The sequence below is a fragment of the Urtica dioica genome, chromosome 6, assembly GCF_054948205.1.
Source record: "Urtica dioica subsp. dioica isolate 48M chromosome 6, U.dioica_male_clone48M_v1_H2, whole genome shotgun sequence".
NCBI classification, from domain to species: domain Eukaryota; kingdom Viridiplantae; phylum Streptophyta; class Magnoliopsida; order Rosales; family Urticaceae; genus Urtica; species Urtica dioica.
This window is the reverse complement of record NC_142761.1, coordinates 42,750,913-42,771,788: the sequence shown is the minus strand read 5'-3', so window position 1 is coordinate 42,771,788 and position 20,876 is coordinate 42,750,913. Positions and strand designations below refer to the sequence as shown.

At 36.2% G+C, this 20,876-nt stretch overlaps 2 protein-coding genes across 2 annotated transcripts; both read right to left on the bottom strand.

Moving 5' to 3' along the window:
• Positions 1–665: 665 nt before the first annotated feature.
• LOC149394372 (uncharacterized) lies at positions 666–2,283 on the bottom strand. The gene is made up of 3 exons (XM_089618324.1): positions 2,096–2,283; positions 1,366–1,739; positions 666–742 (listed from the first exon to the last, which is right to left on the bottom strand). The coding sequence occupies exons 1-3, from the start codon at positions 2,281–2,283 to the stop codon at positions 666–668; spliced, it is 639 nt and encodes a 212-aa protein (XP_089474450.1).
• A 5,313-nt stretch (positions 2,284–7,596) lies between these two features.
• On the bottom strand, positions 7,597–12,875 carry LOC149394371 (disease resistance-like protein DSC1). The gene is made up of 8 exons (XM_089618323.1): positions 12,851–12,875; positions 11,577–12,373; positions 11,193–11,461; positions 10,752–10,761; positions 9,742–10,516; positions 9,402–9,655; positions 8,605–8,842; positions 7,597–8,267 (listed from the first exon to the last, which is right to left on the bottom strand). The coding sequence occupies exons 1-8, from the start codon at positions 12,873–12,875 to the stop codon at positions 7,597–7,599; spliced, it is 3,039 nt and encodes a 1,012-aa protein (XP_089474449.1).
• Between the last annotated feature and the right edge of the window lie 8,001 nt (positions 12,876–20,876).

The window sequence follows — 20,876 nt, the reverse complement described above, 5'->3', positions numbered from 1 at the left end:
CGCCTCAAACTTAAATCCCACTTACCCGGAATAGTTCGTCGGAGAACTCGATGAATTCCGGAGGACACTTTGCTTTACACGCTTCCCGAGACCTTTAGCACGTCCTGAAGCGGCGAGAGAAGAGTTAATCGAGCTTTAATTTCGATAACTCTTTCTTAGAATCTTCAAAACCGGCTTCGTCGCCTTCGCCTCGTCCGGTTTCCGTTCGTCCGTCTAGATCTCAAATCGTGAAATTAGGCGTCCTTGGTGAGCTCTCCCACTTCCCCGACGTTTTTCCTCTTGGTCCGGCGTCACGGCGACGTCTCGTTCTCCTCAGCCTGAAGCGCGCGGCGACGGGGACTCACGGCGGAGATGGCGCGCGACAAGAAGAAAGGAAGAAGAAGAAGAGAAAGGAGATGGCGGTGATGGTGGGCTCGGTGAGGTTGAAGGAGATGACCGAGAGTTTTTTTTTTTCTCTGTGTTGCAGGTGGGTCTCGCGCGGGTCAGGAGAAGCAGAGGAAGAAGAAGAAAAGAAAGAAAGAAGGGAAGAGAGAGAGAACGTGAGGTGGCTGTGTAAGAACGAGGATTAGTGGAATACATAAACCACGTGGCGACTCCTCACTAAGCCACACGTGTACAGGTGGCCCACCCGATTTGTGACACGTCTCTCTTAAAATAACCCCTCTTTACTCTTTTCTTTCAATCTCGTCCTTCATTTTCTTGCACTTTAGTCCTTTCAGACTAAAAACCTCACAGTCTCGTCCTTAATTAATTGAAAATAATCTCGAAAAATAACCGAGAAAATTCTCATTAATTCTCGTTACCTTGAATATATTTAAGGGATTTCAGAATTTATTTTCACTCTTGAGATTTTTAATCTCCGAGTACATTCCGAGTAATTTTATTCAAAAAATAATATCCGGTTTACTCGAATATCTTTATTCCGAAATTTCGTCACCCTCAAATATTATTTCCTTCGTTCTCAAGCACTTAACTTTATTCCAACATTCAAGTGCTTTCAAAAATCCTTTTCCTTATATTCGAATTATCAAAACTCACCATTTCCTTATTGTGAATTCTTATAATTCATTCACATAAAGAGAGAAGAAAATTTCCTTTATTTATTAATGAGAGGAAATTTTTACAGATGCTGACGTGTACAAAAGTCGGGTCTCACAAGAATAGTCCTGGTACTCTGGTCCTTGACAAAACAATGAGATGCATGAAATTCAAACAACACATCATTATCTGAACAGAACTTAGACACACTAAGCAAATTTTTGGTAATATCAGGGACATGAAGAAGTGTTTTGAGTTGAAGTTTATGACTAGACATAGGAGATTTGAACGATGAATGACCAATATGTTTAATCAAAAGTCCCTTACCATCACCAACATGCAGCTGTTCGGCGCCATGATACTCAGACTTGAGATCGAGGTTCTGAAGGTCAGCTGTAACGTGATTTGTTGCTCCAGAATCCGGATACCAGTCTGAGTCTGGTGTGTACCAGGAGTGCTCTTGTGTGTGCCCGTTGTTACTTTGAACGTCTTGTGGAGTCACCGCTGCAACATTTCCTTGAGCTTGACCAGTTGAGTGAGCATGTGGTCCAGCTGATTGAAGTTGCACATGGCCTTTGAAGGACTCATCAAATCGATAGAAGCATTGAAGAGCGAGATGACCAATCCTTCCACACACTTGACACTGTGGCTTGTTAGATTGAAAGCCTCGCTGACCATAGCCACGACCACGACCCCTAGACCTACTTCACGAATTTTTTATATAAAAAAAGCTCTCTCCCGCTGTCAGCCGTCCACCATTAAACACCGGCCAACCCCAGCTCGTCCACAGCTTTTGGAGTGTATGTATATCTGTAGTTTGATAGAGTTTGGTTGGTTACTTAGCGTGTACGGTATCTTAGCTATTACCAGCACTAAATGTCGTTTTTCTAAAGTCTATTAGCTTGTACGACAATACGTTTATGTTGAGTTGACTCTATTTTGTATCTAAATAGAGTTTTGGCTCTGATTTGAAATTAATTCGATTCCTTCGGTATCTCGATGATTCAAGCCGCAGATTCTCTCTCTTTTTCTCTGAAATTAGAGTTCTGGAACCGACCCTCCAAAGCTGTTGACTGAGTCCATGACTGAGTTGACCATAATTTCTCCGCGCTCGGTTGTGAAAACGCGATTCCCACACTCGGAAATAGCTTTGTTGAGAGGAAAGTGAAGGCCATGACTCTGTCCGTCTCGGTCCAGGTGGTCATTGAGATTTTCAATTCCCTCTCTGAAAGACACGAGCCTCATCACAATTCCACTCCCTCGTTCTCTACGTGCCTTATTCGGGTTTGGCAAAGAAGTTCGTCGACAAAAAGAAGAAAACGACCAAGAAATGACGAAATTCGTTAAAAACGACAAGGATAAAACGACGGAGTTTGTAAAAACGACATAAATGGTTAAACGACGAAATTCGTAAAAACGACAAAGTTCATTATTAAACGACAAAAAGGAAAACGACGACGAAATTCGTAAAAACGACGAAATTTGGAAAAACGACAAAAGGGAAAAAATGACGGAATTCATGAAAACGACAAAAGAGAGAGGATGAAATTCGTGAAAACAACGACGAGAAAGGGGAAAACGACGAAATTCGTTAAAACGTTAAAAAGGAGAAGACGAAAAAAAAAGTTCTGAGGTGATACTCATCGATGATATACCCATGTTTTTCGGAAGGAAGGCGGCCCAAGAAGGAGAAGACAAGATTATCATCATATATTTGCTTCCTCTTTATTCATTTATTTTTCAGCAGGATATATGCTTGTTTAGGATTTTATTTATTTATTTTTTTTGTTCATAGTTTCAATTTTTATAGTTGAATTAATACGAATAGGATTTCATGTTTTTTTTTTCCCTTTCTTAGCTAGTGATATCAACCAAGCTCTTGTGCGGGTGAAAGAGGAAAAAAAACAAAACTTGCTTTCTGTGAAAATTCAAAATTCCTAATTTACGGTACTCCAAAAAAAAAAAAAAAAAAAAAAAAACTCAAAGTAGATGAGAATATTTTTTTTGGTTTTTTTTTTTAGCGTTGTAAATAAATTGACGTTGCTATTTACACAAATTTTACAAAATATTAACTATATAACAATTCTTAACCTTTAAGTGGCTTATTTGACTAATTATATTGTATATTTTATATGTAAAATATATAACGTATATTATTTTACTGTACGAAGAGCATTCAATGCCTTCCAGTAATTCGTTAAAGAGACGAGTTAGATCATAATTAATATCACGAATAAATACATACAATAAGCAATAAACAAAATAAAACTAAAATAGTAATAAATAAAAGGGTCAAGCGGCTATATAGCCAAATAGAACTTAAGCTTTTGCAAAATAGCCATAATTTGTCAACTATAAGCAAACTAGCCAAATTAATCTAGGTTGGATTAAATTTAATCTCAACGAACTATAAAGACAGAATGTAAGGTTTATGACGGCTGGATTAAAATTAATCGAGGCAGGATTAAAATTAATCGTAGTACTTGGCTATTTTACTATATCTAATGAAGACAAGATTAAAATTAATGAAGGCAGGATTAAATTTAATGACGATCTGGAAATTCATCAGATCCAACGCTCTCTACGGAACCGCCAGGGTCTTCACCGCCGTTTCGAGCTACGCGTTTCGAATCAAACGAAACAGGACTCACATAGTACGTCTCCACTTCTCCCATTTCGCTTCCCCGAGCTACGATCTCAGCTCCGCCGAGTTCATAGTCTCTGTAGACGAAACCCTAAGCTCGAGAAGGACTCGATCGAGATAACCTTCAGGCCGATCGACGATTCAGGCTTTGCACTCGGCGTCGGTGAGCCCTAGCTTCTGATTCGGCGCGTTGTTAGCACTGCTCGCTCTCACAGAGAACCGAACGCCATGACTGAGCCTGGCCGAGCTCCGAGAGAAACTCAAGCTCTTGGCGGCGTTCGACGGCCTCAGACCGGCGAATTGCTGACAGTCTAGGCTCTTCACCGTTGCTCCGGCGTTCGCAGGCGAGTTGATTATCGAGGAAGCCATGGAAGTCGAGTCTGGAGAAAGGAATTGCAGAGAGAGAGAGAGAGAGGTTGACGATTATTCCAGGCCGATCGACAAGATTAAAAAGTTTTTTTTTTTTTTTTTAAATGATCTGATTAAATTTTTTAGAGATGGCTATTTTACCAAACAAATGAAACTATGGCTATTTTGCAAAAACAATAGTTTGAGATTGGCTAGTTCATACCATTTTTCCTAAATAAAAAATAGACAAAATAAACTTTGTAGGCTTTATCGATTCTGTCGTCACTCTACTCCCAATCTCTCTATTCCTGTTCTTGACAACTCTCGCATGTACATATCTTTTCTGGCATGTACGTTTCCATCCATTCAATCGTCGGTCTACTCCTCTCTCTCTCAAGTAAGACGTAATTTTTTATTCTTTCCTTGACAATCTGTGTCTCTGCCTCTCTTCTCCGTAACTCTCTCAAAATTTCGTCTGATTCGAGTTCGTCGTTTAAAAATTTGAATGCGTGGAAGTCAAGCGTCAGAACCTCAGCATCTAACAAGTGAAATTGCTCTGCATTTTTGCAATAAAGCAAGCGGACCCCAATTTTTTTTACTCGAAAGTCCTCTTTCACGCCTAAAGAGTTAATAACAAACCCTCCGGCGTTGAAACGGACCTGCGTTGCACCAGAAACGTCGCTGCATTCCGCGTGAAAGGATTGCATCAAAACGTAATCACCGCCATTATTGATCGAGTTAAATTCTAAAAACCTGTGTATCTTTGTGACAAGGTTGGATCCCTCTAATATTGTAAATTGCGATAGCACCGAGAGTGTAACTCGTCTATAAACAGAGTCATGGTCACCAAATGAAATGTGAGCAGTCACAGCGAAGCCTATGAAACTGGGGTTATACCACCCTGGAAGCAGCCACAAATCCAAAAAATCTCCCTCTTTTTGATGGAAAAACGATTTTGGGATATCGTCCCCCGGAAAACACATGTCAACTTCGCGAACTCGGTGCAACTGCAGTAGATGAGAAAAAGGACCCATTGTTAGTAGCTCAAATGGAATTAATAGGAAGTTTTGGCAAATATTGTTAAAAGCCACTCCAATATAGACTACATATGGAGCCAACTAAGACCATCTCCAATCCAATGATAACACAACTTTAGCGTGTTTTTCTTTTTTAATATAAAATATAATGTAATTTTTACACTTAATTTTTATTTTACTTCAATAGTAAAACACCATATTTTAAACCAAATAAAATCTTCTAAAAATATGCGTATAAGATGAAGTTTCTTAGCTATATTAGTTACTAAGTATATATCTAATTATATATATATATATATATATATATGTAATTATATTTTATCTAGTAATGATCTATAACATATAGTATAAATTAATAATAAATTATTTAAAAATTTAACATACAATTATAAAAAGTGAAAATTTAATAAACTTCATTACATAGATAATACAATTTTTTTAAAAAAAATTAAATAGTACATCATAAAAAAAACATAAATATGAAGTTTACATATAATTAATTGAATTAACTATTATAAAAAAAATTACTATAAAATAAGCATACTAAGTTATTCAAGTTATATTGAAGGAATAATTTGAATTATGAGTAAAGATCGAAACAATTAAAAAAATATCAATAAAACTTCGATTAATTAAAATATGTATTTTTAATTATGGATCATGAATTAATTAGATTAAAATAATGTTTAAATACATGATGTAATTTTGAACTTAAATAAATAGTGTTATACTAAATCTGGTGCAACATTACTCATTTGGTGTATCTTAAAAAACACTATTTATTTGGTGTTAAAATTACACCAAATATAAAATTTTAGAGTTTTACTCTTAGGGTTTGTATGGTTTGACGTAATATATAGAATGTAATCACATTTTCGAGTATTTCATTAAAGTAATCTCATTCTCAAGAATGCGATATTACAGTGTTTGGTTGTAAAACTTATTCCTTTAAATAAATTCATGGGAATCTTATATTTGACAAGATAAAAATACAAAACAAATATATCTTTATAATAATTTATCAAAGAGAAACATAAACATAAAAATTAAAAACTAAAATAAAAATAATTTGGATAGAATAATTTATATATAAATACTTCTTAAACAAAAAAAAAATACAAGAATGTGGAAACAATCTTTAACATCTAAAACTAAAAAAGGCTTTCCATTTTATCCACACGATATATATATATATATATATATATATATATATATATATATATATATATATATATATATTTATGATGATAGGTAATTACATTCTCGGAAATATTTTTTAAAACTATCTCCAACCAAATAATGTAATTTTAAGATTTCCGAGAATGTAATTAATATTACCCCCAACAAAACACACTCTTAGATAATCTCAACTCTATTTTTAGAATTCTCCATTGGAGATGCTCTAAGACTCACTAATGGCTTAAGCACCCTTCAAATTTTTTATTTATTTTTTTATTATACTTTTTACTCAAATTTAATTTTTGTTTAACTCTTAGAAAATTTCAATTCTATTTTTAGAATTTTCCATTTGAGATGCTCTGAAACCCACCAATGGCTTAAGCACCCTTCAAAATTTTTTTTTTTTACACTTTTTACCAAATTTAATTTGTTTTTCTCTTTTTTTTTTACTTTGAAAATTTACAAATCAACTCCTTTTGTTTAAAAAATATTCACTTTAGCACAACACATCCTATTATTGATACTCACTTTAATAGAGGTGGGTCCCCTCTGTTCGAAGACAAATAGCATAAAATAGACGTTGCCATTAGATCATTTCTTACTGTGTTGTAGTTTTTAATGTAAAAGAATTTGTAGCAAACTAGCTAATTCTCTAATTTTTTTAAAAAAAATTTAGTTAAAGTTTCATTTTATAAAAAAGTAATTTAAGATTCTAGTCAATTTTTTTTTTTTTTTTTTTTTTTTTTTTTTTTTTTTTTTTTTTTTTTTTTAAGAATTTAACTCATTTCATTTAGTTTTTAAGATTCTCATTTTAGGGTTGCATGATCAGAGATTACCTTTTTTCTTTTTCTTTTATAATTGTTTTGATTTACTTTTTAGAAAATAAAAATACAAAGGTGATTTCATTAGGTGTACAATGGTCAAACGAAAATATTTATTTGAAAAGTCTAACAAAATCTTTTAAAAAGAAGGGTATTGATAGGTAAATGCGTTTTAGGGTATATAATTGATATTAATATTGATGCTAAAGGATACTTAAATTATTTTTAGAGACTCTGATAATAAACCCCGCATTTCACTTAAACATAGAGAAGACATATGATATTTTTCCTTTTAAATTAGAAACAAAATTTTAAAACAACAGTTTGACACCGTATTGAAATATATATATATTATTGCAAGGATTGAAATATTTTTTTTGTAAAATCTCAATTCAGTGTCAGAAAAGATTAAAACAAAAAAAAAAAAAAATTCTCAATAATTCAATGTCATTACTAGTATAAAAAAAAGTTTGCACTGTTTCTTGATTGGAGACTCTATTAGTATCAAACGAAAAGTTATTAATCATGTCTAAAAACAGAGAAAAGCAAGCACCTTTAATCCTCTTGGTTGTGATGCTATCCGCAAAACGTTGCCACCAAAAACTCTTCTCTGAAATTCCGCAAGTACGTTGGCAAAATCGAGTTCAAAGCGTTCGGAAAATGTAATAACTGGCTTCCAAGTGCTCTCCGCTGACTGACAATCTCTTGCAACGATATGCTTTTGTATATGTTGTTCGACATAGGCAAAATGAAGACGATTGTCTGGTGGTCGACTTGTATTGCCATGCTTTATTGAGAATATAAGCTTCGGAGGGGATTTGAGTCTTTGACAACCACTTATGCACACGTTATCGAGAGACCACATTTTGAAGATCGTCTCTGGAAGGTTCTCGAGCTTTCTACAATCCTCGAGGCTTAGAGTTTTGAGCCTGGTCAGCCTCTCAATCGATGGATGTAATTCTGTTATCCCAGTCCCGTCCAGCCAGAGTTCTTGTAAACACTCCATAGGCTCCAAAATTTCAGGGAAGTATTCCAACTGTGAGCTGTTCTTCAGTGAAAGAAGCTTTAGAAGCTTTAATTTGCATATGGCAGTTGGAAGGGTTTTAAGGCCATGACAATCATCAAAATACAACACCATAACGTTAGTGTAATCCCCAATGGAAATTCGTTGACGTTCGAGATGAAGCCGAGGTCCACGTACTCATTGTCCGTCTACTCTGCATCTCTCTCATAATTACGGGGGCTTGATTTTCTTCATCTGGAAAGACATAGGTGAACATGTCAAGTTTAAGAACCGTATCATTTGACGTCAGAAAATCCCACACATCTCGACGATAAATCAAACGGACCCCGAATTTTTTTTATTCGAACGTCCTCCTTTAGTTAGAAGAGTTCATAGCTCCCCCGTAAATGTTGAATTGGGCGATCCTTGCATCAGAAACATCGCTGCAGTCCTCGTGAAAGGATTTCATCACAACATAATCCCCGCCATTATTGATCGAGTGAAAGTGAACACCCCGGTGTACCTTTGTGATACTAATATCGGGCGATTCCCCTGTAAAAAATTGCGATGACGCCACGAGGTTGAGTGCTGTATAACGGGAGTCCCGGTCACCGAACGAAATGAGAGCACACATGGCGAAGCCTACGAAATCGGAGTTATACCACCCTGGAAGCAGTATCACGTCCAAACAGTGTCCCTTTATTTGATGGAAAAACGAGTTCGGGGTGTCGCTCCCCGGAAAACACATGTCAACCTCGCGAAATCGGTCAAACTGCCGCAGATGAGAAAAAAAAATGTTAGAGCATCTCAAATAGAGTTAACAGGAAGTTTTAGCGCATGTTGTTAAAAATCGAATTTCAATTTTGTGTCATTTTCTTTTTAAAAGATCAAATGACAGAAAGAAAGAAAATATTTTGCCCGAGACCCATCATATTATACTTACTTTATTAGAAGTGGGTTTCCTATTATAGAGTGAGTTGTATATGGTCTTAGTATAAAACTAAAAACTGATTTATATCATGTCTAAAAACATAGAAAAGCTCTTACTATAAACTAAAAGTGATTTATCATGTCTAACAAGACAGAAAAGCTCTTTGTTTAAAATTGAAAGTGTAATTTATTTTGGGGGGCCAGGAATTAGCACGTAATTACTTGCACCGTTAAGTTCAAACATAAATTTTAACGATGGAAGTATTTACGCGTAACTAAATTTGTAACATGAGGTATTTTTGCCCAGGAAAAAAAAAAGAATGAGTATATAAATATCAGTTAAAGCAAACTTTGAGTATTTTTGCCGCCATTTCCGGGCAAGAAAACATAAAAACAGGTACCTTTATTCCTTGTAGCCACTGATCTCTACTATGCATAAGATGTTGTAATGGTAGAATGTTGCCACCAAAAACTATTCTCTGAAATTCCGCAAGTACATTGGAAGAATCGAGTTCATAACGTTCGAAGAATGAAACAAATGGCTCCGAAACGCTCTCCACTGACTGACAATCTGATGCAGCGTGATGCTTTTTTATATGTTGTTCGACATGGAAAATTTGAGGACGATCGTCTGTTAACTGCAATATTGGTTGACCTGCATTAACATGCTTTATTGAGAGTGGAATCTTCAGAGAGTATTTGAGTTTTTGACGACCACTGATGTTCACTTTTTTCCGAGACACCACATCTTGAAGATCGTATCTGGAAGTTTCTCGAGATTTCCACAATGCTCGAGGCCTAGCCTTTGGAGCCCGGTCAGCCTCTCGATCGATGGATGTAACTCTTTTATCCCAGTCCCGTCCAGCCAGAGCTCTTGCAAACACTTCATAGGCTCCAAAATTTCAGGGAAGTGTTCCAACCGTGAGCTGTTTTTCATTGAAAGAAGCTTTAGGGACTTTAATTTGCATATGGAAGTTGGAAGTGTTGTAAGGCCATGACAACCATCAAAATACAACATCATAAGGTGAGTGTAACTCTCGATGGATACTGGAACCTCCATTATTCCTGTGCTAGACATGCATAAGTAATTTATGCTGCTTGGATTCGGAAGAAATGGAAATTCGTTGATGCTCGAGATGAAGCTGAGATTCAAGTACTTGAGATTTAAGGTGCGAGAGAGATCTGGTTGATTGAGGCCTGAGCTATGACTGAGATCCAAGGACTCGAGCTTTGAGTTGTGAGAGAGATCCGGTATTTGATTTAGGTTCGGGCATTTACTGATGGTCAACTCTTCGAGATTTGGGAAGCAAGAGAGATCTGGGAGTTGATTCAATTGATTACAAAGTTTGAGAACCAAGTATTTGAGATTTGAGGCGCTAGAGAGGTCCGGTAGCTGCTTCAGTCCCAAACAACCATTGAGATCCAAGCGCTCAAGTTTTGAGGCACTCGAGAGATCAGGAAGTTGAGTCAACTTGTAACAATAAACGAGACACAAGACTTTCAAGTGTTTCAAATCCTATATGAAAAGTAAAATGTATTTTACGTGATTAGTCGAACCGAATAAGTGATCGGAAATAGAAGACATGCTTCTTAGCACCAATTAGCACGATGCCAAGAATCTAAATTAAAGGGGTTAACATGCGAAAATAATTCAAGGCGAGCTGATTTGTAAATTTGAAGGAAAAATAAATAAATAAATAAACTAGCAAAAAGTGCAACATTTTTTTTTTGAGGGGCTATACATGTGGTACCAAGACGCCACTATGTCGGAATATCGTATCCATCTTTACAGGAAAATGGATATCCCAAAAAAAAAAAGCTCAGGCTTCCTGCCTGGTATCCATGGCAGCTACAAATGTGAGGTAGTTGAAGTATTAGCTCTTTAACATTCTTTTTTTTCCTCACATATTTTTAATGATTATTTACGAAATAGCTCCAAAATTGATTTTATTACTAAAATAGTATTTTTCAAACAGTAAACAATTATTTAAAAAAATGTAAAAATAAAACAAATTAAATGAATTCAATTTTTAAAATAAATATATGTGTAAGCATAAAGAAAAATGATTATTCACAAACTGAAAAAACCATTTTCGCGATAAAAATATTTAGACATGTTATTTCTACAAAGGTTTTAAAAAACCACTATTACAAGCAATTTAAAAGGAAAAAAAAAAAAAAAAAAAAGGTACAAATAATTACTATAATTTCTGAGATATAGATTCTTCGGATTAAAACTATGTGGCAAGGATTTCAATGGGCAATGTTGCCAGCGTAAATATTTCAGTTTATGGGGAAGATAATCAAGACCTTCAGGGAACAGGACGTTGATTCTACGATCCATATATAAAATATCGAGATACCATAGATTACACACTTTCTTAAAGACCAGAGGGTTTGTGGTCAATGAATCAGATATTTCATTGTCATTCAAGTAAATTCCTTGAATTTTGTTAGTCCCCTGTTCACAAATCATGGAAAATAAATGAGCACATATTATTACTAGTCATACAACAATAAACGTAATTGCTGCTACAAATAAGCTCGAAAGCATCTTGATTATAAGCATAACTTACACAATCATCTTCCAATACATCGCGAAAATCCGATGCAGACCACAATCTACTGCGCTCTCCCGGATCATTTGATTCTTGGCGAACAATTGCTCGGCCCATTTCTTGGATCAAGTCATGCATCGAGATCTCACCGCTATCATTCATAGTTACGAGAGCCCTATCAATGAGTACACGAATTCTAATGGCTACCCCATCATATTGGTAATTGAGTTTCTTTTCCACATATTTTCTTTTTGTGCCTTTGAAGAAGCAGGCGAAATCAAGGAATATGTCTTTCTTACCCTGGTCCAGCCCGTCGTAGCTTGCTATCAATATGGCTTGGACTTTTTCGTGTGGAGATTTTTCAAGTAAATCCATTTCACTTTTCCATTCTTCGATGCTCCTTGAACACAAGTGCCGACCCAAAACCGTGAGAGCCAACGGATTGCCTTTGGCATATCTCTCGACAATTTCGATCGCCAGCTTCACGTATTCCTCGGCCGGAGATTCTCCTCCAGTATTAAATGCTTTCGAGAGAAAGAGCCGAAGCGCGTCCTTGGAACTCAATTCCTCAATTTCGTGTATTTCGTCAGCTGGGATATTCTTGAGCACTTGCAAATCTCTGGTCGTCACAACAACTCTACTACCTGGACCGAACCAATCACGGTCTTTGGCCAGATAGTCCAGGTGCGTCGCGTCATTAACATTGTCAAGGACTAAAAGAACATCCTTTCTGCGGAGGACATTCATTTCGAAACAGGTGACACTCTGCAAGTCCTTCACTTTCAACAGATCCGAGAAAACACTGTTTTGCAAATCTTTATTAGAATGCTCCAAAGCATAAAAAGTATAATATACGATCTTATTAATTTATAAAGCTTTTTTTTTTTTTTTGGCGTAAATGGTCTCTAATTTTATGATTGCCACATTTTAATCCTTAATTTTTTTTAAATTAGAAAATTCAACTACCTTATCAACTTAAAATGCGGTGAATGAAACGAAGTTAATTATAATAAACAAACTATTTATGTTTGTGAATATATTTGTTTAGATGTTAAATTTTGTTATCAAAATTTGCTTATTCGAAACAGACCAAAACGCTACAAAAGCAATAAATTAGGGACTAAAATTATCCTTAAAAAAAATACTGAAGACAAAAATGACATAGTCATAGAATGTCAGAGATTATTTGTGCCATTTATCATTTATAGAAATATTGTCCATTCGAGATGGTGTAATTTTAAATTCTATTTTTGTGCTATTATCCTTTAAAAAGTGGGACCCATCTTTATTACAGCGAGTGCTGATAATATTATCCATGTTAAATTTAGTGTAAATAGTATATCTGAATTTTTAATTTGATGTTATGCATAGCAGATGACACAATTGGAATGTGGTTTTTAACTATGTTGATCTAAACTACCTTTTTTTTAAGAAAAATTAGACGAACTAGCCATGTCCAAACGTTTAGATTGCAAAATAGCCAACCTTTGAGAAACTTTTGCAGAATAGCCAATATGGGTGAGCTGGCAAATCAGATGTGTTTTTTCTACCTAAATTGCCCTTATTTTTTTTTAACGTTGGTTTTATATAAACTGAAAGAATCAAAATGAAAAAGTCAACCAATGATCCACTTTTAATGCTTGTTTAACAGAATTTTCACGTTTAATTGCCCAATATTATTATTACTACAAAAAGAAAAGAGCCCCGTGTATGCAGTCCTGAGCCTCGCCCCACGAACCTCTCGCAGGCCTCGAGCGGCGGCGACAACCAGATCGCCCCGACGAACCTCTCGCGGGCCTCGAGCGGCGGTGACAACCAGATCGTGCTGACGGCGTATAGCCTGTTGTCGGAGATCGCAGTGAAGGCCCTGTTGTCGGAGATTGCAGTGAAGGCGGCGAACTCCGAGGGCAGGAAGTTCGCGGCGGGGAAGAAGTTGGATCCGGGGTCGGAGGTGGTGTACGAGTTGGCGCAGTGCACGCCGGACCTGTCGAAGAATGACTGCCGACAGTGCCTCGTGAATGCGACAAAGGGGATCAAAGGGCGGCAGAGGAAAATCCTCCTTCCCAGCTGATGTCTAATGTACGATGTGGACTTGTTCTTCCCAGCTGATTCATGTATGGAACGATTTTCAATCCTGTTAATTAACGTTAATATCTGTTAATTGTTGTTATGTAGGTTTTTGAACGATTTCAATTATGATATTAATTAACGTTAATATCTGTTAATTGCTGTTAATTGACTTTGTTTTTGAATTTTTTATCGTGCGGTGTAGATTTGGTTGAGTGTTTGAAAGATAAGCATTTATCACGGTGGATTTGTTAGATAAGCATTTATCACGGTGGATTTGTTAGATATGCATTTATCACGGTGAATCTGTTTTAGTTGGCATTTATTCATGCGATTCCAATTTCATTTCTTTCTTTTCTGGACGCGGGAATCTTCCAAATATTTTGATTTGATATTATTTAAATAAAGGGCAAATTTGTATTTTTTTACTGTTAATGTGGTATATTGGCTACACATTAAAAATAAACCAAAAGTTGGCTATTTTGACAATTACAACGTTTGACTTTGCTATTTTGCTCGGGCTCCCTTATTTTAACTCCGTTAGATGCTCTAACACTACTACAAAATTGGTTTTCTGATGCGCAAGACTATCAGATGCGACTAGTCGCATCTAAATAACTTTTAGATACGACTAGTCGCATCGGATAGTCCATCAGAAGCCGAAAAAATTCGCTCAAATTGTCTTTTGATTTTGACAATCCGATGCGACTAGTCGCACCTGAAAATATGTTGAAACTTTCAGGTGCGACTGTGTCGCATCAGATAGTTTTAAATTTTTAGGCGGGCCTCATCTCCCCCTCTTTTATTTCATTAATCTAACGTGGCGAATGAATTTTTTTTTTTTTTTTTAATTATAATCCGGTGCGACTAGTCGCATCGGTAGAGGTATCAGGTGCGACTAGTCGCTCCTGAAGAGTTATCAGGTGCGACTAAGTCGCACCTGATTATTAGGGTTTGTTTAAAAACGCAGGTCGACCCTTTTTTCTCCAGCCGCTCAAACCCAGTTTTTATCTCTCTCCCTCTCTGCTAACTTCCCTTCTCCGGTCTTAAAGCCGACTCCGACCACCCTCTCCTCCGTCCCTCTCTTCTCGGCCTCTTCCTTCGCCGACCACCACAAGCTACCGCGCGTCTCAGGTCCTCCGCCTCGTACCCGGCCACCGGACCTCCGCCTCATCTGGCCACCGGACCTCGCCTCAGGTCCGACATCCTCAGTCACCACTGCTACCGTCCCTGCTCCGGCCACCAGGTTATCTCTCTATCTCTCTCTCTCACTCTATCTCTGGCTCTCTCTTTCTCTCACTGCTATTTTTCTCTGTTTCGTCTAGCTCCTTCACCGGACCTCACCATCTCCGCCGTCCCTGCTCCATCTCCGACAGCGCCTCAGCCACCGGACCTCACCATCTCCGCCGTCCCTGCTGAATCTCCGACGCAAGGTTAGTGTTTTTTTTTCCTGTTTCAGTATATATATGTATATATGTTACTAATATATGTATATATGTGTAATAATATATGTATATATATATGTGTTTGGTTATTGCATATATGTTTAGTTTATATGTGTTACTAATTATATTATTGTATATTGTGTTAAGTAATTTTAATTGGATTAGTTTAATTTAATGTGTAACTTAATTAGTATTAATTTGATAATTAATTTAACATGTTTAGTAATTTGGTTAAGTATAATAATTCTATTAGTTTAGGTTAAAAGTTTAAATTGATTGTAAATTAGTTAGTATTAATATGATAATTTCACATGTTTAATAATGTGATTAGTTTATATTAGGTTAAAATTAAGTTTTAATTGTTTTTTGACATGTTTTGATATATAGTTTGTGACATTTTTAAATTTTTTGCTTTTAATTAATTTAGATTAATTGTAAGTAAATTATTACCTAGAAATTGTAATTATTACCTAGATTAATTTAGATGCTCTAACATTGATTTATCTCAGTTGCCCCGCCATGTTCGGGAAGTTCACATTTGGTTTCCAGGGGACGAAATGTCGAAGTGGTTTTGCTATCAAAGTGATGGATCTTCGGTGACCGTGAATCCAGGGTGGGATTATTCCAATTTCGTTGGGTTTGCATCGTGTCTCATTATATGCCACACAGATTCTATTGAGGACCAAGTCAGCCTCGTGTTGGAATCGCGTTTCTCAACCGAACGGGGAGAAATCATCACAAAGTCACACCGGCCTTTTGACAAGTTGACGGGCAAAGATGATTATATTTTGATGCAATCCTTTCACGTGGACTGCAGCGATATTTCTGGTGCAACGGAGGTGTCGTTCATTGTCAGGAAAGGCGCCCAAACGCAAGTCAGAAAATGTGGGGTCCGCTTGCTTTACCGCCAAGAAGTGATGGAATTTCACAGAGAATGTCAAAAGGAGGAGTTTTTTCGTTGGCTGGCCAGGTGGAGAAAGGAAAACATCGGTTTCGGAGGAAGATGAAGGCAGGTCGGAGCTGACGAGATCGTCCTGGAGCAGGTGGGCGCGCGATTTCAAGTGTCGGGACTTTTACAATTTTGTTTCATAAACCGAGTTCAATATATTTCGTCAACCACAATTCAAGTACTACAAACATGAAGTACATACATGAAAAAAAGGGATGAAAAAGAAGGACGAAGGGATATTCTTTAAGCCGTTGCTGTATCTTTTTTTATCTTGTATGACCCAGAACAGGGCTGGCCCAAACTCACCGGGGGTTCTAGGCGATTCAATATTTTGGGGCCCTATAATACTAATAAAAATTTAAATTTTCAGGGTAAAAAATGTAAATTTTTTAGAAAATGGGTCAAAAGTGTAAATTTTTAGGGTAAAAAATGTAAATTTTCTTAAAAATAGGCAAAAATTGTAAAATAATTTTTTTTTTTTGCCCAACCCAATTGGGGGCTCAAGAAGCCTTACGTGCCTTAGGTCAGGGCCGGCCTTGACCCAGACGCACGCAAAACAATATTTATATTAAATAGCTTCGATTAAAAGTGAAATTACTTCGTCAACAAGTTGAACGATGATAGGAGCTGGATTCAACATCTTACCAGAAGCATCTGAATCAGCATCCACGCCAGGAACATAAGCATGTAGCTAGCACAACGTTAACAACATGCTTATTATTATTATTATTATTATTTTAGAGTGTCTAGTTAGCCACGGCAATCTTGTGTAGAATGAGATACTTCACATAGTAGTGACCTATCATTCACCAACTTCACATAGTAGGGTTCGGTTACTACTACAAATGGACCTTTAAAAAGCAACAAACATCACTAAGATTCAGTAAAAAGGGTGTAAGGTGATTTTTTTTTTTTTTTTTGAAGCAATTTGTTGCTTCAAATATTTTTCCTCGGTCCAAATTGCTCAAAAACTATGCAAAATTTTGAGCAGATCAAATTTACCCCGTTTAATGTTGACCTAACCATTTGAAGTCTTTCAAGTCATATCGAATTTAAATCGTCTTCTTATTCTTTCCTCTTTGCGAGCAATAGACCTACTTCACGATTTAAAAAAAAAAAAAAAAAAAAGCTCTCTCCTGCTGTCAGCCGTCCACCGTTAAACATCGGCCAACCCACCCTCCCGCCGTGATCCACCCCAGCTCGTCCACAGCTTTTGGAGTATATGTGTATTGTAGTTTGATAGAGTTTGGTTGGTTACTTAGCGTGTACGGTATCTTAGCTATTACCAGCACTAGATCGATGTCGTTTTTCTTTATCAAGTCTATTAGCTTGTACGACACTACGTTTATGTCGTTGACACTGTAAGCTGAGTTGACTCTCTTTTGTATCGAAATAGAGTTTTGGCTCTCATTTGAAATTAATTCAATTCATTCAGTCTCACCGATTCAAGTCAAAGATTCTCTTTCTTTTTCTCTCGCCTTACCCCGACCCTCATGACCAAAGCTGTTGACTGAGTTAATGTTAAAAAGGCCGATGTGAGTTGACCACACGGGGCTATCTCGCGCGTCATTAGAATTTTTGTTGAATAAGGTGAGAGCACAGACCGGGAAGCATGTGATTTTCAACTGAAGCGCTCTATTCCTCGCTCTGGTGTTTGGAAAAGAAGTTCGTCAAAAACGCGACAAAAGAAGAAAACGACAAAAAAATATCGAACTTCGTAAAAACGAAAAAAATAAAAAAAAATGACGGAATTCGTAAAAACGACAATAATGGTTAAACAACAGAATTCGTAAAAAAAATAAACAAAAAGGGAAAACGACAACGAAATTCGTAAAAACGACAAAAAGGAGAATACGACGAAAAACGGCGACATTTGTAAAAACGAGAAAAGTGGAAAACGACGAAAAACAATGATGAAATTCGTGAAAAATGATGAAAGGGAAAAAAATGACAGAATTCATAAAAACGACAAAAGAGAGAAACAATGAAATTCATAAAAACGACAATAAGAGAAAACGATGAGAAATGAGAAAACGACGAAAATTGTTAAAATGACAAAAGTAGAAAACGAATAAAATAAAAGTTCTGATGGTCTCTGCGCCTGTGATACTCATCGATGAGATGCTCAAGTTTGTCGGAAGGAGATGACGCATCAGAGATTACCATGACATATTTGCTTCTCTTTATTAGTTTATTTTTCATTAAGATATATGCTTGCTTAGGATTTTATATATATATATATATATATATATATATATATATATAGTTGAATTAATACTGAAATGATCAGCACATTAGTACACGATTTATTGAAAGATATAGGGATGCTCTGATATGATTTTATGTTTTTTTTTTCTCTTCTTAGCTACTACTAGTGAGATCCACGCTCTTGCGCGGGTGAGAGAAAAAAAGACTTGCTTTCTGTGAATATTCAAAATTTTCTCCTTTCCTGGTTACTTGTGCGAAACATTTACGTGAATTACCCTTTTACTTAGAACTTAACGTTCAAAACTCTTCTTGATAATCAACAAAGAACATATCACTATCACGAAGGCCAAGTAATACATTAAAAAAAAAAAAATCGAACTCCGAATATGTCACCACGAGAAACACTAAGACACAACAAACTTAGTACGGATAGACACTACCTTGTCAATATTTTTTTATTTATTTAACCTTGATCTACAGTAATGGAAAAGAATTCAACTACGCTATTCCCAAAAAAATAAAAAAATAAAATAATGGTGCCCGGTTTCATGACTCGAAGAAGGAAGACTGGTCGTGGAGCACGTTGAGTTGGGCGAGAATTGTGGCGGCCATGGACTTGACGCGGCCGGTCCCGCTCTGAGTCAAGTCGACCAGAGACATCTGCGCACTCATTTCGTATTTTTGGCACTTCATTTATTACTAATGAGAGTTCTAGGAATCCATGCTATGTAATTAAACATTCTCACCGGAAGTGGACTTGGACTGTTCTTTTTCAAAATATAAATGTATACATATCTCTAGTGGACATATACTAAGTTTGTGTGTGTGTGTGTGTGTGTGTGTAACAGCAATGCATTACATGTTGTACTTGTATGTTCGGGGAATATCATTTGTGCATGTCATTGTTAAAAAAAAAAAAAAAAAAAAAAAAAATTATGGTTGAAGTAAAATTATATCCCAGTGGCTAAGCAACGGAGTTTCAGATGTTTCGCATATTCAGGTCCTATTGGACAAACAAAAATCCAATCAGTAGACTGTAGATATTGTCAATTTTTTAGAAGAGGATCTGTCTGTTTTTTTTTTATATATAGGTTTGCTCAGAACATAGTTTGTTTTTGTCCACTTTAGGATTGGCATAATAAAATATAATAAAGAGACGTGAATCTGTCAAAGGATGCAAGTCCGTTCTCGTAGTATATATACATCATACATGATATATAATATGAACCCAACATGTCATAACATAAGAAGAACAAGTAAAATCACCGAAAGGTCAGTTGGTTCAGAGCCACAATCATGAGTTCCAGAGTTTAGGCACTTGTGTTGCATCAGAACAACGTGATCATCGTTGTTCGTCCAGATTTTCATGCTTAGAGGCCGATGTGACTTGGCGAAAATTTTTCCGCGCTCGGTTGTATTTATACCCAATAATCACTCCGTTATATTTTTACCCAAGTGTATTCTGCGCAGAATTTTTATGTCCGCCTTTGAAGAAGCACGCGATATCGAGAAATATGTTCCTCTCATCCTTACTCAGACCGTCGTAGCTCACTCTCAGTACGTCTTGGACTTATTTGTGCAGTCTTGACCCAAGCAATTCCATTTGACTTTTCCACTCTTCGATGCTCGTTTGAAACAAGCAAGTAATTCCAAAACCGTGAGAGCCAATGGATTGCCTATGGCATATTTCTTCACAATTGTCTTCGCCAACTCTGAGTATCCCTCGGCCGGAGATTCTTCTTTGCGAAACGCCTTCGAGAGAAAGAGCATATGATGTTAGATATAACCTTGACTTGGTCAAGGGCGTTTTTATTATTAATTAGTGAGCTATTATAATCTAGACTGATTCAGAATATATTTATTTGTTTAGTTTATTAAAACGTGGTCAAATATTCCTAAATTTGTGTTAGTACTTTAGTGATTTCATTTGTGTAGTCTGTACGATCATTAAAGCATTGACCTTTTTTTTATGTACCATGTAAAAACTTATTGTATTTAGGGATACATCAACAAGAAATAGAATAAATGACATACTTACTCATATATTTTGCCGGTTTAACGACTACGAAACTCACTAATTATTTCTCTTCATGTTTTAATTATGTTTTTTCTTAACCAATTTAGTATCTGTCAGTTAAATAAGCATGCTTTTTCTCACGTGAGAAGGTAATGAAGGACAATTTTGTAACCTTGCAATAAACAACATAATTAACAACAGAAAATCAATCAAAAAATAAAATAAAATATTTAAAAATATTTTTTCTTTTATTAACTAGACAACTCTCTCTGCCTCTCTTCATTCATATAGTAGTATCGTTTCTAGCAAAAAAAAAAAAAAAAAGAAAAAAGAACAGGGTTTTTTTTGTACTATATATATGATTTGCTGCTGAGGAAATACGTTTAACATACTATATGAACCCAACTTGTAATAACATAAAAGAACAGTAATAACATACTATACGAGCCTCATTCATACAGCACAGCCCGCATTTTCCCATACGGCTTTTCGAGTCGCTGGCCCATTCACACGGTCCTCAATAGAGCCAGTGTGGATTGAAATGGCATACGCCGTAAAGCCTGTCAAACTCGGGTTACCCTTGATACCAGGGTCACCGAAGATCCCTCACTTTGATAGCAACACTTCGAGAT

Excerpts from the sequence above, each read along its gene's own strand:
- LOC149394372 (XM_089618324.1), bottom strand. The coding sequence starts at position 2,283 with ATGAGGCTCGTGTCTTTCAGAGAGGGAATTGAAAATCTCAATGACCAC. Across the intron at positions 1,740-2,095 it reads TCAGTCAACAGCTTTGGAGG|GTCTAGGGGTCGTGGTCGTG; the intron begins GTCGGTTCCAGA and ends TTCGTGAAGTAG. Across the intron at positions 743-1,365 it reads ACAGCTGCATGTTGGTGATG|GACGAGACTGTGAGGTTTTT; the intron begins GTAAGGGACTTT and ends CAATTAATTAAG.
- LOC149394371 (XM_089618323.1), bottom strand. The coding sequence starts at position 12,875 with ATGGATAATATTATCAGCACTCGCT. Across the intron at positions 11,462-11,576 it reads ATGTATTGGAAGATGATTGT|GGGACTAACAAAATTCAAGG; the intron begins GTAAGTTATGCT and ends ATTTGTGAACAG. Across the intron at positions 8,268-8,604 it reads AGGGGAATCGCCCGATATTA|TACGTGGACCTCGGCTTCAT; the intron begins GTATCACAAAGG and ends ACGGACAATGAG.